At 38.3% G+C, this 16,799-nt stretch overlaps 1 protein-coding gene across 1 annotated transcript; it reads right to left on the bottom strand.

The window, feature by feature from the left end:
- Positions 1-14,701: 14,701 nt before the first annotated feature.
- Positions 14,702-16,206, bottom strand: LOC148020091 (uncharacterized). The gene is made up of 2 exons (XM_087700898.1): positions 15,296-16,206; positions 14,702-14,901 (listed from the first exon to the last, which is right to left on the bottom strand). Exons 1-2 carry the CDS (start codon positions 15,979-15,981, stop codon positions 14,754-14,756), a joined length of 834 nt encoding a protein of 277 aa, XP_087557024.1. The 5' UTR covers positions 15,982-16,206; the 3' UTR covers positions 14,702-14,753.
- Positions 16,207-16,799: the final 593 nt, after the last annotated feature.

Here is a 16,799-nt window from a genome sequence, read left to right as displayed (position 1 = left end):
ATGTTCACTACGACAATTCATCATATAGTTGCGGCTGGATTTTTCAAATACGTTCTAATCTCTCTCGTCTTTAACACAATAAAGATGCACTGGTTAATCTTTCACTTCTAGATCTCACATATTATATAGATTTCCCATAGATAGATTGTTTGGGAAAAAAGTTTTGCTTTAGGCTTGGTTCACACACTAGTAAAGTATTTGAGGATCAAAAACTTGCCCCACCTCTATAAGAGGGTATGGCATAATTGAAGTTCTTTTGATTTGCCACTTGAAAGTATAAGAAGACCACACCTAACATAGAGTCAAAAAGTATGCCAATACCACAATTATCACCCTACAATGTGAAAGCAACCCTTTGAGAATATAGGTAATCCTCATCCCCTTCCCTAGTGGCAAGCTCACATGGAGTTAGTATCCCTCAATAAAACATGGTGCATTGATTGAAATTAAGACCAATGATCTTTTAGATTTGTTGAACACCTAGAAGCCTCAAATGCCTACTAGCACTGCACCCTCTAATGGTTTATATTACATAAAGCTTTTTGCACTAATCGAATTGTCTGAAAGGTAGTCTATGGTAATGGGGTGTGCCTTAGATGCAACAAAGATAGCCTATGGCAATGGGATTTGTCCTAGACCTAGCAAAGATTATAAGACCATAACCCATCTCTTTATCAATTGCCCCTTTAACTATGGTATCTCAAACTTTTTGCAGCTTTGTATTAGCACTCCACTATAATGTATGAAGGGTATAGAAATGAAATTGAACATGTAAAAACATGTGAAATTATTTTTAAATAGTAGCCTTTCGCCACCATCATAATATTCATCGGTAAAAGCTTTAGTCTTGTTGGGGTGATGTGATCGTCAAAATGTGCATCGATGATAATAAAATTACTAGTATATGTACTCATGCATGCTCTCTAACATGCCTATCTAATGAACCCTTGATGGCATGATTTCAGTAGTCTATAGAAATAGACTTAGGCAATTCCATCCAAAAATCCATGGAAATATCTATACTTTGTTACGTAGGGTCGCTTAAGTCTATCTTGTAGATAAAGCTCTATTCCTCTTCCATGAGGATCGACTTATAACAAGGTTCCTAAAATAAATTCAAAGGTTGTCTAGCAATTTCTCTAGCATTAGTTATGGGTAAATTCTTGTGCAAGTCAACTTGAAAAGAAGGAAACTCATGGTGCACTTGGTTCAAAGTGGGTGAAAAATGAGAGGGAGCTATTATGTGGACCTTAAGGCAAAGTCTCATATGGCCCCCTAAAACAACACGAGGTCAAGATCTATGATAATTTTCTATGATGCTCCATGTTCAATGCTTCCTATTTTTTCCTAATTTGTTGCTTCTAAATGTGAACTTCTTAGGTAATGACATCACTATACCACAAAGAGGATTTCATCAAGGATCTATCCTCTTGCATCCCTTCAATGATGGGTTTGTTTAATTATCTAATTACGTACCACATTTAGCTCAATGCATACAAACATGGTCCTTAATTAACCCATTAAGAACATCATTCATTCACCTAACTTAGTCATAATTGTAAAAAACAAGTGAAGGCAATGATTTTAATAAATAAATAAAAATCCAAGCTAGGTAACTTTATTTTATCATATCAAACTAATAGTCCATATACAGGACTTCACTTGAAGGCAAGATACCACCAATCTATCCTTAACTAGCATTATGGCCTTTTGGGACAACCATCCTAGGATTGCAAGAAACTAGACTAATCCTAGATGCCAAATGAATTTTTGGTGAGGGTCCCCCCTAACACCCTTTTCGTCTCCTAACGAACATCTAATCCCTATGGAGGGATCTCTCATATTTGGTTCCGGTCCTAGCATGCAAAACCAATAAAAGAAACCCCTTGGTGAAGGGCATAGCTTTGGGGGAGACCTATGTGTAACCAAGCATTTTGAGACGATAAAAGAAATTTCTTGGTGAAGGGCTTGCTGAGTAGCCTTGGGGGAGGCCTGCATGTATCAAAGCACAACCTATGTTGGTACAACCTTTAATCAAAATACACAATCAACAAGAAATAATTATTAATGCACCAGACAATCTTTGATATGCAATCTATACATTGAAATTTATTCTAGATGTCGTTCATCTAGCTTGAGGTTCCACTTGACTCACCTTTGAAGAGATTTCAATCCTTTGGTTGTTTTTGATATCTTTAAATTGGATTTGATTTTCCTTAACAATTTGTATTCTTTCTACCTTAAGATTTTGGTACTTAAGGACTTTTATGGTTCTCTTGAACCATAGTCCTCATTCCTGGATCTAAAAGTTTTACTTTGTGACTTGTTAAGGTTGAAATTATCTTTTCACAAGGATCTGGAAAGGGAATCGTTTAGGGATGTAGAATTTCCTACATATTTAATAGATTAAGCTATCTTATCTATGATGCGCAGATCGGATGCCGTATGCTCGCGTAGTGAATGCCGGAAGGTCCCCAAGAATAATAGAACTTTACTTTTTGCACAAAATTCAATGTAAAAAGCATGAACGACATGAACCAAAGACCAATTGGGTGTAATCTCCCCCCATGCCTTGTGTGAGTGCTCCACAAAGCATGTATTTTATGTATTATTCATCTTCAAGCTCAAATAATAGCCCAAATTACAAAATAGCAAGCTTTTAGCTTTTGAGTTTGCTTTAGCACAAAATAGGAATAAAGCTAATGGACGGTGCCCAAAGAGTCTGGCATGCCCAATACAATGTCCAAGTAGAAATAACATAATCGTGCGCCCATACGTATACAAAATAATAATAAATATCCAACGCCTCAATAAATAGGCGTGACAAAATATAGGCGCCATGCCTAAGGTATGCGCCCATCAAAATATAATCAATAAATCGAATACTCGCTATCCTCCAATGCTTTCCTCCGCCACTGCTGCTATCTCTGCACATCAACTGAAGCATTCACAATCATTAGTAAAATAATACAATTAAACCGACAAAAGTGAACACCTAGCAGTCTTCAGCTACATAAATAAATCAACTGGTTAGAAATAAATCCTAACCCTAATTTATTACGAGTGCGCACTCTAAACTCATAAATGTTTATTAATTTAATATGCATTTTGCGGAATCACCCGCTATGGAATCACCCATGTACACACTAAATTAATGAAACGCCCGAAAAGGACAGGCGTTCCCATCAACTTCCCGCACAAAGAATCCACTTTGTGTATGAGCCCCAGTCATCAAAGCTTACGGAATCCACCGTAAAACCTCACGAAATCCACCGTGGCACGGAATCCACCGTGAAATATGCCTCCTGGCATCGTACCCCCCGGGTGGGATAGCAATTGACCTCAATTGCTATTAGCTCAATGTGGAGGTAACAAAGTGGGGAAAGCATTTAAGTCTCTAGCATGCATCCATTGTGCTTCCTCTACAAGATGGTTCTTAAATTTAACTAGATATCTAGAATATCTTCTGCCAGTTCTAGTGGTTATAAAGTCAGTATCTATGATAGCTTCAGGTTCAAGTATTTCAGTCTCTTCCTCTAACAAAGGTGGGTTTTCATAAATAGGGTGTACAGGTAATTGGCCTCTAAAGGGTCTTAATAAACTAATGTGAAATGTGTTGTGAATTTTCCAATGAGGTGGTAATTCTAACTTGAATTCATTGTCATTAATTTTATGAATGATCCTAAATGGTCCATAGAATCTAGGGGGGGACTAATTTCACAACTGGGTGTCTATCTACACTTTGTAGTCTACGTTTTTCTATTCTCAACCAAACATAGCCATCAACATTGAAATTCATTCCTTCTTTTTCTTATTGGCTTGTTTGGTATATGATTGCTGGGCTTTGGCAATCATGGCTTTAACTTCATCAAAAATAGTATTATGCATACTAGCAATATCATCAGCACTCTGAATTCTATTTGACAAAGATGCAACAGGTGTAGATAATCTATAACCATAAATCACTTCAAATGGTGCTTTCTTTGTAGATGTGTGTGGTATATTGTTATATGCAAACTATAATAAATGCAAATGTGTATCCCATGTCTGTGGTTTAGAAATAGTATAAGCACATAAAAGATCTAGAATAGTGTTATTAGTGGCTTCCGTTTGTCCATTAGTTTCAGGATGAAATACAGATGAGAAATCAATTTTTGTGCCAAGGTTAGCAAACAAAGTAATCCAAAAGTTGTTACAAAATCTAGAATCACGATCAGAAATAATAACTTTTGGTAATCCATGGTTAGTGAAAACAGTTTTCAAAAACAATTGTGCTGCCTGTGATGCTGTTAAAGTTTTCTTACATGGAATAAAATATGCTTGTTTACTAAACCTATCTACTACTGTCCAAATCATATCATGGTTAGATTTAGTATTAGGTAAACCAGTAATAAAATCCATAGAAATTTGTTCCCATGGTCTAGATGGAATAGACAAATGCATAAGTAATCCATACTGTTTACCATGATGTCTCTTAACTCTTTGACAAATCAAACATTCAGAAATAAAGTTAGATACATTAGTGTCCATATGCGGCCAATAAAAATCTTCAGTTAATGTACGTAAAGTAGATATGATACCTCTATGACCTTGATATGGGGGACAATGAATCTCATTCAAAACAGAAGATCGGAATGGAACTGTAACACATAATCTCTTTTCATAAAACATAAATCCATCATTATATGATAATGAATCAATAGGAATCAAGTTATTTTGAACTAATTTATTCCAATCAGCATGAAAAGTAATATCCTGATGATAAGTATCTTTCATAGCAATCAAAGAATCAAAAGATATAACAGAAATATTATGAATGGAAGGTCTTCTACTTAATGCATCAGCCACTATATTTTCTTTACCGGGTTGATATTGAATGATAGGATGAAAACTCTCAATAAAGGATGCCCATTTGATATGTCGGTCAGATATTTGGGGTTGCCTAAGTAAATGTCTAATACTTTGCTGATCGGTCTTAATCATAAATTCTGAACCCATTAAGTAGTGTTTCTCTTGCCTTAAGGCTTGTACAACAGCTAATAATTCTTTGTCATATGTGGAATATTTCAGTTCTGAGGGTTTCAGCTTACAACTAGAATAGGCTATGGGATGATTGTCTTGCATAAGTACGGCTCCTATTCCTGATCCACTAGCATCAGTCACTACTAAAAAGAATGGTCTACTAACATCAGGCAACTATAAGACAGGGGCATGGGTTAATGCATGTTTCAATAAGTCAAAGGATTTTTGTTGATTATCGGACCAATGATAGACAATACCTTTCTTCAGAAGTTTAGTTAATGGTAAAGCAAGTAATGAAAAATCACATACAAACTTCCTATCGAAACTAGCAAGACCAAGGAAAGATCGTAACTCATGCACATTTTTAGGTACAGGCCAATTCAATATTGCATCTATTTTCTTAGGGTCAACTTTAATTCCATCAGATGATACAATATGACCTAAATACTCAATTTCTGTTTTAAAGAATTCACTCTTTTCCGGATTTGCATACAGTTGATTATCTTTTAATAACTTGAAAACCAATGACAAATGCTCATAATGTTCTTTCTCATTTTGACTAAACACCAAAATATCATCAAAGAAGACAATTACACAATACTGATATTTCAAAAATATCCGGTTCATCATTCTACTAAATGTAGCAGGTGCATTAGTCAATCCGAAAGGCATCACTAAAAATTCATAATGACCAAACTGTGTCCTAAATGCAGTCTTGAATATGTCAGAGTTATCTAGTCTCACCTGATGATAACCAGACTTAAGGTCTATTTTACTAAATATAGAAGATCCTTGCAGTTTCTCCATAAGGTCATCGACTCTAGGAATTGGATACCTATTCTTTACTGTGATCTTATTTAAAGCTCGATAGTCAATGCACATACGATAGGTATTATTCTTTTTCTTGACTAACAGAATAGGTGCACCAAATGGAGAACTACTAGGTCTAATCAATCCTCTATTTAGTAATTCCTCAACTTGACTTTGAATTTCTTTTTGCTCTATCTGGTTATGCCTATATGGTGCTTTACAAGGTGGTTGTGTACCAGGAATCAAATCTATTTTATGGTCTTCTGGACGTGAAGGAGGTAAACCAGGTGGTAGATCTTCGGCAAAACAGTCTTTGAAATGTGCAAGAAATTCTTTATGCCTAGGATGCATATGATTTTCTTTTACTTGCAGTTCATTCACCCAAATGAGATAAGATTTACTACTCTTGCGTAATGCACGTTTAGCTTGAGTATGCGAAAGAGTGGAAAAGCATTAGATGTATGCATACCATACAATGTAATATGTTTTCCTTGAAATTGAATATTAATTGAATGTGTGGAATAATCTATATCTGGGTTATGCTGATGACGCCAAGGCATACCTAAAATAATGTCACTCGACTGTAATGGAACAACTAGAAAATTTCTTCTTTCAGTGTATTGACCAATTTGAATTTCTAAATCATGCACTTCATCTGTATCATTATACCTAGTGCCTAAGAATGCTGCTTTGGTACGATAATGCATAGGTACAGTTTGTAACTTCAATTCTTTTACTAGCTTTGTTGAAATAAAATCATGAGTACTACCGTCATCATGCAAAATAATATTTTCCTTTCCATGCACTAAACATTTCATAGTCAATAAAGAATGTGGAGTTGGCATACCTGGTAAAGTATCCGAAGGAGTAGTAGTATCGTCCTCATCTTCTGTGAAATCAGGCATATCTTCATGTTCGTCATCTTCCATTGCTCCAAGATAGTTGATATGGACAGGTGGCTTCTTTGAATGGCAATTTGCTGCTAGATGTCCAGGCTGGTGGCATTTATAACATACTATAGGTTTGGCTTTGGTTACATTATTTGCAATGGCAAGAAGTCTAGGTACATTAGGATTTGGCTGTGGAATAGGCTTGGGATTTTGATTGGTATTGGATGGTAAAGCAAGTGGTTTTGCCCAATTTTTACTGAAAGATGATGAAGAGAAACGACCTTGATTAAATCTTCTAAAATTTGAGTTGAATTGCTTAGATCCATAGTTACCATTGGCTTGGAATTGCTGTGGATGTTTGTCTCTACCTCACAACTTGTCTTCAGTGTCATGAGCTAATGACATTGCGTCTTCAAGAGTTGCAGGCTTGAGCATGTTAACTTCAGCGTAGTAATGCCCAAGGAGAGCTTGTGTGTCACTTCAGGTACGTCTTCAAGCATGCGTAACTGGAGTAATGCATTCCAAAAACACTCTGTATACTGAGGAATAGGCTCACGATCCCGTTGCTGAAGAAGGTCCCATTGCTTTATGGCTTTTTCATGAAATTGTGGAGAAAGGAAATTCTGCATAAACTTCTTCTTGAAATTCTCCCAGGTAATGGGACAATCTATACTCTTGCGTACCACAGTCCACCAAAGAGATGCTCTATCCACTAAATGATTAGTGACACACTTGATTTTATCTTTTTCTGCATAGGTTTCCTCATGAAGTAGTCATCAAACTGACTAATGAATGCAAGAACAATTTTTTCCTCTCGAGTGCCATTGAAAGTACGGAATTTAAAATTTCTTTTACTTATCTTTGGTTCCTTGCGGATGGATTGAGCTTCGAGAGTCGCATCGATGGTACGTCGGATGATATCTTCAGATTGAGGTTCCTCTTTGTCGGTAGTCCATCTTTGTAAATTTTCCAATTGAACTTGCAATGCTTGCCTAGCTCGTCGTTCTTCATCCAACTGCATCATAATGAAATCCAGCTTTTGCTCCATCGTAGGTTCAGGTAGGTTGCCTTCAGCCATTAAATCATCGATAGTGGTTCCGTCATCCTGTAAAACTCAAAAGACCTCTCACTCTCAAAATCAAGTTAGCGGGATGAGCGTAGCTCAAGTTCGGGAATACAAGGCTTATATATTTTTGGGTGTGGCTTTCACAATCTTTGAAAAATTTGTGTTTTATCCTTCTTCGTATGCTGAAAATGCTTCAGCAAACCTGCCTATGCGTAGAGTACCTTCCAATGAACAACTTTGCAGTTCGGAGTTTTGTTATTTGTGGAAAAACGTCTTGGAGAGGGAGATGTAGGAGTGGTCCTCCACCTCTGCAAGATGGTCCTTCGCGATCTGATGATGGAAACAGAGGTTCTTGACCGCCAGGAATCCGCCTGTATCGACCATTCGCGACGAGATTGACCGTAGAGCCTGATCATTCAAGGAGCTCCACCATCACACAAGATGGGTAGCGATTGGAAGCTCTTGATCTCAGCTTCACTCTGATACCAATGGTGCACAGATCGGATGCCATATGCTCGCGTAGTGAATGCCGGAAGGTCCCCAAGAACAATAGAACTCTACTTCTTGCACAAAATTCAATGTAAAAAGCATGAACGACATGAACCAGAGACCAATTGGGTGCAATCTCCCCCCATGCCTTGTGTGAGCGCTCTACAAAGCATGTATTTTATGTATTATTCATCTTCAAGCTCAAATAATAGCCCAAATTACAAAATAGCAAGCTTTTAGCTTTTGAGTTTGCTTTAGCACAAAATATGAATAAAGCTAACGGACGGTGCCCAAAGAGTCTGGCATGCCCAATACAATGTCCAAGTAGAAATAACATAATCGTGCGTCCATGCGCATACAAAATAATAATAAATATCAAACGCCTCAATAAATAGGCGTGACAAAATATAGGAGCCATGCCTAAGGTATGCGCCCATCAAAATATAATCAATAAATCGAATACTCGCTATCCTCCAATGCTTTCCTCCGCCACTACTGCTATCTCTACACATCAACTGAAGCATTCACAATCGTTAGTAAAATAATACAATTAAATCGACAAAAGTGAATACCTAGTAGTCTTCAGCTACATAAATAAATCAACTGGTTAGAAATAAATCCTAATCTTAATTTATTACGAGTGCGCACTCTAAACTCATAAACGTTTATTAATTTTATATGCATTTTGTGGAATCACCCGCTATGGAATCACCCATATATACACTAAATTAATGAAACGCCCGAAAATGACAGGCGTCCCCATCAACTTCTCGCACAAAGAATCCACTTTGTGTATGAGCCCCAGTCATCAAAGTTTACGGAATCCACCGTAAAACCTGACGGAATCCACCGTGAAATATGCCTCCTGGCATCAATCTATCTTTTTCTTGAGTCTCATATTAAGGGTCATATCTCACTCATACAAAGAAATGATATTCCTTTTGTTATGAACACTTACTTTCTTTGGACTAATGCTTGATTAGATATGTATATAGACAAGGTTTGAAGTTCATTTACTCTAGTCGGAACTAGGTATCCTTCTTCACTTTACTTAGACAAAACAATGTGACACGCTTCCCAAATGGGGTAGAAGTGTAAACCTATAGTTGCAGAAGTAGGGATGCTAGCACTGGAGATAATGTTGTTCCCGTATAGCAAAGATCCGGAGACAGGCTTATGAATACCATCAATATCTACAGGACTTATTATTCTTATCTTCAAGATAACTCCAATATCCTTTCAAATTGATATTATGAACATAGTATCTTTTTGGATCCAAATTTCTTTAAATGAATCCAATTAAATTCAGTCTAGCATCTTGTTGAAGGAGATGCAAACTCAATTTATTTTAACAAACTATCTAGCATAAAGCAATAAAGGGATTTAAAACAATTTATCTATCATTGAATTTTGACCGCCATTCTATCCTTCTTCAATTTGATACTACCATTATATTTCTATTAACTAACATAGAATTATTATGCAAGAATTGGAATAAATCCATTCATTAGAGGGGGAAATCCTTTATAAAACTCCCTCCTAGGGTGTCAACTTTAGAATCCACCTATTGAAGCTACGAGGGATCACAAGATGTTGGAACCCCAGTAATTGTGTTACATGCATTTTCAATCAACAAATAATAATGAGGTATTATCAAACTAACTAAAAGTACATTGAAAACATAACAAGAGGAATCCTAGGCTTGACCTGGTGCACCATCACTTGCACATTATGCTTCTTGTCCTAATCCTATATTCCATTTCATAGGAATATCAAATGCACAAACTCTATGTTTGTATCACTCCTACCACTCCTTTCAAAAGTCCTCAAATTCGAAGCTTACAAGATGATGGCGACTAAGATTGGGTAGATGGTGTAGCTAAACTAGGCTATGATCTTGATTATGAGGGGGTGAATTTGGTTATGAGAGGAGAGGGTGTGACCTCCATACAAAGATAGAGAACACCAAGATCTTTGAAGAATGCCTTCTTATTGATTAGAAGAAGGGGGCTAGGACTTGAGTACAAGGTATGAATTAGTTGGAGTGAGCATGGGATCTTGAATTTGTGAGAAAAGTAAAGACTTAGAAGGGATAAAGGATTTGGAGAAAGTAATGATTGATGGTTAGGGTTTGTTTTTGTACCTAAAATAGGCAGACACTCGATCTATGGCACTAGCCAGGCCTCTACTACGAACCTCAAACAACCCCACATGGCCTCATGGCCAGGAGCTTGTAAGCACTTTGCATTTGTATAAGTTGTAGTCCAATGAAGAAATCCTCTCACCACTCCTTAGAGGGAGTCCCTAAACATATTGGTTTTATACATTACATAAGCACATACAAAGGGAGCACCCCTCCACTGATCACCATGACTTCATTATGGCTATCGTACACCTTGCGGATTGGCCCCAAGATGCGCCATGAACACATAAAACATATTCGAAACAAGCTCCACTCTTTTGATTGATCAATCTATGAGATAATGAATAATCCTCACTGAGTATCCCCTAAAGAATCAAGTCTCTAATCGTACAGCTTAGGGTAACTCGCACTCTCAATGTAGGTTATCGCTCATACAAACAATTGCTATGCATCTAGGATGATACCATATGGTGCATGCAAGGCAATTGTGTATGACTATCATGCTTAAACAAGTTCATTCATTAACAATCAACATCATAAAGTGCAAAAATAGTTCTTTCCATGTCTTTCTTCTAATCCGCAATTGCTGTAATGCTTAGGGCTAGTACCGAGCTTTCTCACTTGTGTTGCTAGACTCTTCTAATTTTAGGCAATAACGTATTCTATATGACATGCATAATAAAACATCGAAATTCAGAGTACTTTAAAAACTTAACAACCCCCTTCTGCCTACTATTTAGAGTTATGCATTTTTTGATAGGTTTAAGGTGTATTTTTCATGTATTTCTCTTTTACAAAAACAATAAAAATCCAATTTTATATAGAGATAGGGCTGAATTGAACCTCAGGCCTCAGCTCTACCATATATTCACAAACATAAATCTTATTTGTTCTTATTTTTTGAATAAAAATCTATTTTTTCTATTTTTTTATTTTTTCTATTTATTTATAGAAAATTACTAATAACTACTCACTTACTGGTTTAGATTGATTGGTTTTACATAGAATAATTTTCTTATCATCTTTCAATCCATAGGAATATCATACGTATGACAAAACCCTAAAAGCCACATAATTTTCCTTAAACTGCATAGTCTTGAGTTTTATGTATTTGGCATTAAATTATTATATGCTTGATTTTTTGTGATTACTTCAATGTGGCTGATAAATCAAAACATTCGCAACCAAATACAAGCATTTCCAACCATTTTCAACTAAAATTTATAATAAAATAATAAAATCTATGACTTACTCATGAAATCATGTCTTATCATGTACGTATTTCGAAATTGGAGACCCCCTGTCGTACTGCTGCGCATTCGAGGTGTGAAATCCACCAAAAAGTTGTGTGTGTGACATTTGTTACTTTGTGCATACTTAGTCGTTGTGTTTACATTTTTTTTCTGCGTGCGAGTATAGTGGAGAGAAGTTTGGAAGCATAGTGGTGGATATGTTTGAGAAGTTTGGATCAGTTTGAGAAGGCCTATCCTTGGATGCTGGCAAATTTTTCTGCAGTTTGAAATCTTGTGCCAGTATAGTCTCCATTCCAACAGGCCAATAGTTATACACTGAATCAACAAAATGGGGATTAGAAAGGGAGCTTTGTGTGGGCAGCACAGTGGTGTGTATGTACTCATAGTGTGGGTTGCTTGCAGATGCTCGCCTAGTGTTTGACTAATTACCAGTGCAAGATGCAGTCTCATAGAAAGCAATGATTGTTGGATATGCTGAATTTGGGTTTAACAAGGAACTTCTATGATGTCTCCATCAAATGTAGCTACAAGTCAAAGCTACTGATGCTGTGACATATTTGTTCACTTTGAAAGCTTGCGGTGATGTAGGAGACTTAGAGACAGGTCATAAACTGTATGCCGAGATTGACAAGAGAGGCTTGGAAATGGATTTTTCCGTGGCCAATACATTAATAGATACATATCATAAATGTGGAGCAATTGTGGAAGGCCAATATATGTTTAGAAAGCTGCCTTCTAAAGATGTCGTGTTTTGGACTGTAATGATACAGGGTTATGAAGAGAATCATGATTGGAACACGGCACAATTATGATTTGGAAGACAATGGTGCATATGTTGGCCAGTCTAAACCTGAAATTGAAGGCCGCTTTTCTGGAGAAAAAAGGAGGCTACTTTTCAGAGCGCACGCGGTTGCTTGTTTGTTTGGGAAGACTTGGCCCTGTTTCAAGCTTTTGGGAAAAAAAGAGCACTCACGTCCTGACAAAAAAAAAGTAGGAGATGTTTTTCTTGGAGCTCGAATAGGGAGGAAGGACTGAGGGAGGAGATTTGTACTCTCTGAGGCAAGAGTTCAAGAGGGAGAAATTGCAAATTGTTGTGACGATGAAGCGGAAGAAGAAAAGCCAGACGTGATGATGTTCGACAAGCCTATTGAAAAAGTTCGAAGTGAAGATGAAGGAGCTTGACGAAGCCTATAGAAGATGACGATTAGCCAGAGGGAACGTAAAATTCTGCTGACAGGAAAGGAGGGAGAACTGCAAATTAGATGCAACGAGCGGAAGTTGTAGAAGAGATGGAAGGAATCAACGAGGTGATACAACGGAGGAGGGAGGAGATTGCAGTAAAGAAGTGGAGGGATGAGGCGAATTCACAAAAGCTGACGAAGATCAACAAACCTGTTGAAGACGAATGATGGAAAGAAAACACATACATCGAAGACCGAAGGTGCTGGATGATGTTGCTATGGCGAAGATGATGTAGCTGACCGGAAAAAATCCCAACTTAGTGATTATATAGGTGCCACCTAGTTAGTTCTCAATGTGTTTTAATGAGCGAAGCATCCCCTAACTAACTATGTTCCTACAACAAGCTTCCCTTAACTAGCTACTAAGAAAGCATAGTTCTTGAACCATAGCTCCTAACCTAAACCTTCCCAGGAGAGGTCACTATATGCATGACCTCTATACTACGAATTTTTCCTAAATAAACATAACTCTTTTTTTAAATCTATAAATAACCTCTCCTTTATATCAAAGCATCCCTTGACTAAGTGAGTAGTTTTTAAAATATATTTTTGACCTAAGCATCCCTTATTTAACAAAGTAGGTAGTTTCTAAATTAGGCACCCCCTGACCTAGGTAGTAAGCATCCTCTGACTAACTAGGTAGTTCTTGGACTAATCTTCCATTGACTAACAAGGTAGTTCCCATCCTTGACCCAAAGATCCCATGACTACCTAGGTAGGCCTTGAAGAACCAAGTATCTCCTAACAAATTGGGCAGTTCCTGAGTCAACCAACTAGGTATTTTACATTCTGTACCCCAATCATCCATTAACTCACTAGGTAGTATCTTAATAGGGTATACTTGACCTAAGCATCCCATGACTAACAAAGGAGTAGTTAAATCAAGCATCCCCTAGCATAGCCATTCCCTAACTAGCAACCTAAGTAGATCTCAAGCTAAAAACCCACTAAGTAGCTACCATGATAGTCAAGGCAACTAGAATGTTAACAAGATAGCTAATTATTCATCATCAAACTAGTATTTGGCTACCTAGCTAGCCTCACACTTGAAAGTATTGTCACATACGTAGTTGCTCATCTAATAACTACCTTGTAAACTAGCTTGTTGCATACATAGAATTGTAACTACCAAGCGCGGTATTAACTTGCATGTGAACTGACCAAATCCCAAGGTACTTCCAACCATAGGAGTCAATGAAAGTTATGAAACAAGACATTAGTTATGTAGCATTCACTTGCACAGTGGGTATTGGATAGCAAGACCGGATGTTATTCTATTTTTGTAGCTAGTGTTTGCACATACTTTCTCGGATTTGATTCTTGTTTTGTATACTTGAAGGTGTTGAGACTTTGGACACTAATTGACCACACATACATACAAGGGGCAAAGAGAGCAAAGGAGAGCGCATGCATGTGCATGCATGCGCGCGTGCACACACACACACACACACACACACACACACACACACAGGTTTTAATGTTGTAAGAACAATCACAAGATGTCTTAAGGAATATCCTACAAACTCAAAACTTGAATCCCAGTAAACTTAAACGAGAGAGAGAGAGAGAGAGAGAGAGAGAGGGGGGGAGAGAGGGAGAGAGGGAGGGAGGGAGGGAGGGAGGGAGAGGCTAATACAATGGATTTATCGAATAGTTTGAATATTAAACATCACACTTCTATGTCCAATCAATACTTTATTTTTTCATTACAAAAAAAGGAATAAAAATGTATCTTCTATGTCCAACCTATTGTTGGCCAAAAAGAAGTTGAGAACAACAATGGGATATATTACTCTTTCATTAGCTGGTGCAACTTGAACTTTATCTTATTGTCTACATTCATGATGATGCAGATATATAGAAGGCATATATGGTGGAATAAGGAGATAAATAGATGTCCCCAATGCTTGTGTTTGATGTGGTAGATGATGGAAGTCCTCCATGTGTAGCAATGCGTTGGATGTACGTGATGGCACCAAGTGAATCTCTACAATACACAAGGCAATCAATTAGTTACATTATTACATCAAAGACAAGGTGTGAAGGCAATGAATACAATGTGTCAATGAATCAACCGATTGATATGTGTGTAGTTCAATCAACCATCCCATTTGTCTATATGTATGTCATGACTAGTTAGTTGTTAGTGAATTAATCAATTTGTAAGTTAATTAGTTTGTTTGTCTTGCAAACTATCTTTTTAAAAAAATAAAGTGCATATATGTGTATGTCGATGTAGGTAGATGAGGATTCATATATGTATCTGTCCACTATGTATCCGAAGGTATCTATAGACAGATGTATGTATGTAACTTGCGCATGTGCGTGATATATACAGGAAGTACATATATGTACGTGTCTATGGATTAAGAGATACTCACAGGCTGCCGCGTTGAGTGGTGGTTTGGAGGAGGCTCCAAGGGATGCTGTTGGGGTCGACTGAGACGGCTTGCAGAGTCTTGGCGGTGACCAGGGTGCTGCTGTTGCTGCAGCCGTGAGCGTCCTGATGGGCGGTATTATTGAGGGTGATCTGCCAGCTGGGCTGCCCGCCGCCGGCGTCCGGTTGGGCCAGGAAGAAGTGCTGGCCGATCACTTGACGATGGTCAAGACGCTGACGATTGTTCTGGAGCAGCAGCTGGTGGACGTTGCCGGAGGTTGTACTGACGGATGACGCGTTATCCTTGTCGTCGTCAATGGAGACTAATGTGGCCGCGGGGTCGAAGAAGAGATCGGCCGTGGCGTTGAAGAGGGCCCAGTCGGTGCCGTTGAAGGCATAGTGCTGGTGCCCCACGCCGCTCACCACCAGGCGTAGCCGACCGCACGCGGCCAGCGTTCTGTCATCCTCGCCCGCAACATGGCATGTTGGGACCACCGCTATCGTGGACGGGATCGTTACCGACGTTGTTTCTCGACCGCTGCTGGCAGCTGCAGATGAGCTCTGGCGCAATTGCTGGACGCCCAGTGACTGTACACTCGGCTCCGATCGGCTGCTGCAATCTGTGCTGCAGATCAGGCCCATGGCAAGAATCATGGCAGTTACATGCAGGGCGTTCAAGGGCAAATTCATGCTTAGTTGAATGTGTACCGAGATAATGATGATCTCAGTACAGAGAGAGAGAGAGACAGAGAGAGCGCAATCAAAATCAGAATCCACAAGCAATCGCTGAATGAGATCGTGGAGGCAATAGCACGACGTTTTTTCTCTTAATATACAAGCACGGGTCTTGTATTGCTCCAACAGCAGCAGTCCTGTCAGTGTAGCTACCGATGCCAGGTCTATTGCTCCGACCCATTCAACAAAGGCACTACTCGTGAACGGGCCCGAAGGTAGCTAACCATGTTGGTGTAGGAGCAGGCATTATCTGAACCGATATCACCTTGGCCAATATTTTTGGACACCAGTCGTCGTGGGCTCAAAATAATTGGCACGCCAAGGTCGGCTGTCGTGACTCATTTGGCGTGTGGGTTTGCGGCTGGCCTCGTTCACTCTAACTCTCCTTTTAAATTTCCCAAAATCCATGTTCACTACGACAATTCATCATATATTTGCGGCTGGATTTTTCAAGTACGTTCTAACTCTAACTCTCCTTTTAAATTTCCCAAAATCCATGTTCACTACGACAATTCATCATATAGTTGCGGCTGGATTTTTCAAATACGTTCTAATCTCTCTCGTCTTTAACACAATAAAGATGCACTGGTTAATCTTTCACTTATAGATCTCACATATTATATAGATTTCCCATAGATAGATTGTTTGGGAAAAAAGTTTTGCTTTAGGCTTGGTTCACACACTAGTAAAGTATTTGAGGATCAAAAACTTGCCCCACCTCTATAAGAGGGTATGGCATAATTGAAGTTCTTTTGATTTGCCACTTGAAAGTA

This window comes from Lygodium microphyllum, chromosome 19 (assembly GCF_053477565.2).
Source record: "Lygodium microphyllum isolate KBCC chromosome 19, Lygodium_microphyllum_v1.1.10, whole genome shotgun sequence".
NCBI lineage: Eukaryota > Viridiplantae > Streptophyta > Polypodiopsida > Schizaeales > Lygodiaceae > Lygodium > Lygodium microphyllum.
This window is presented reverse-complemented; position numbering and strand designations above follow the sequence as displayed.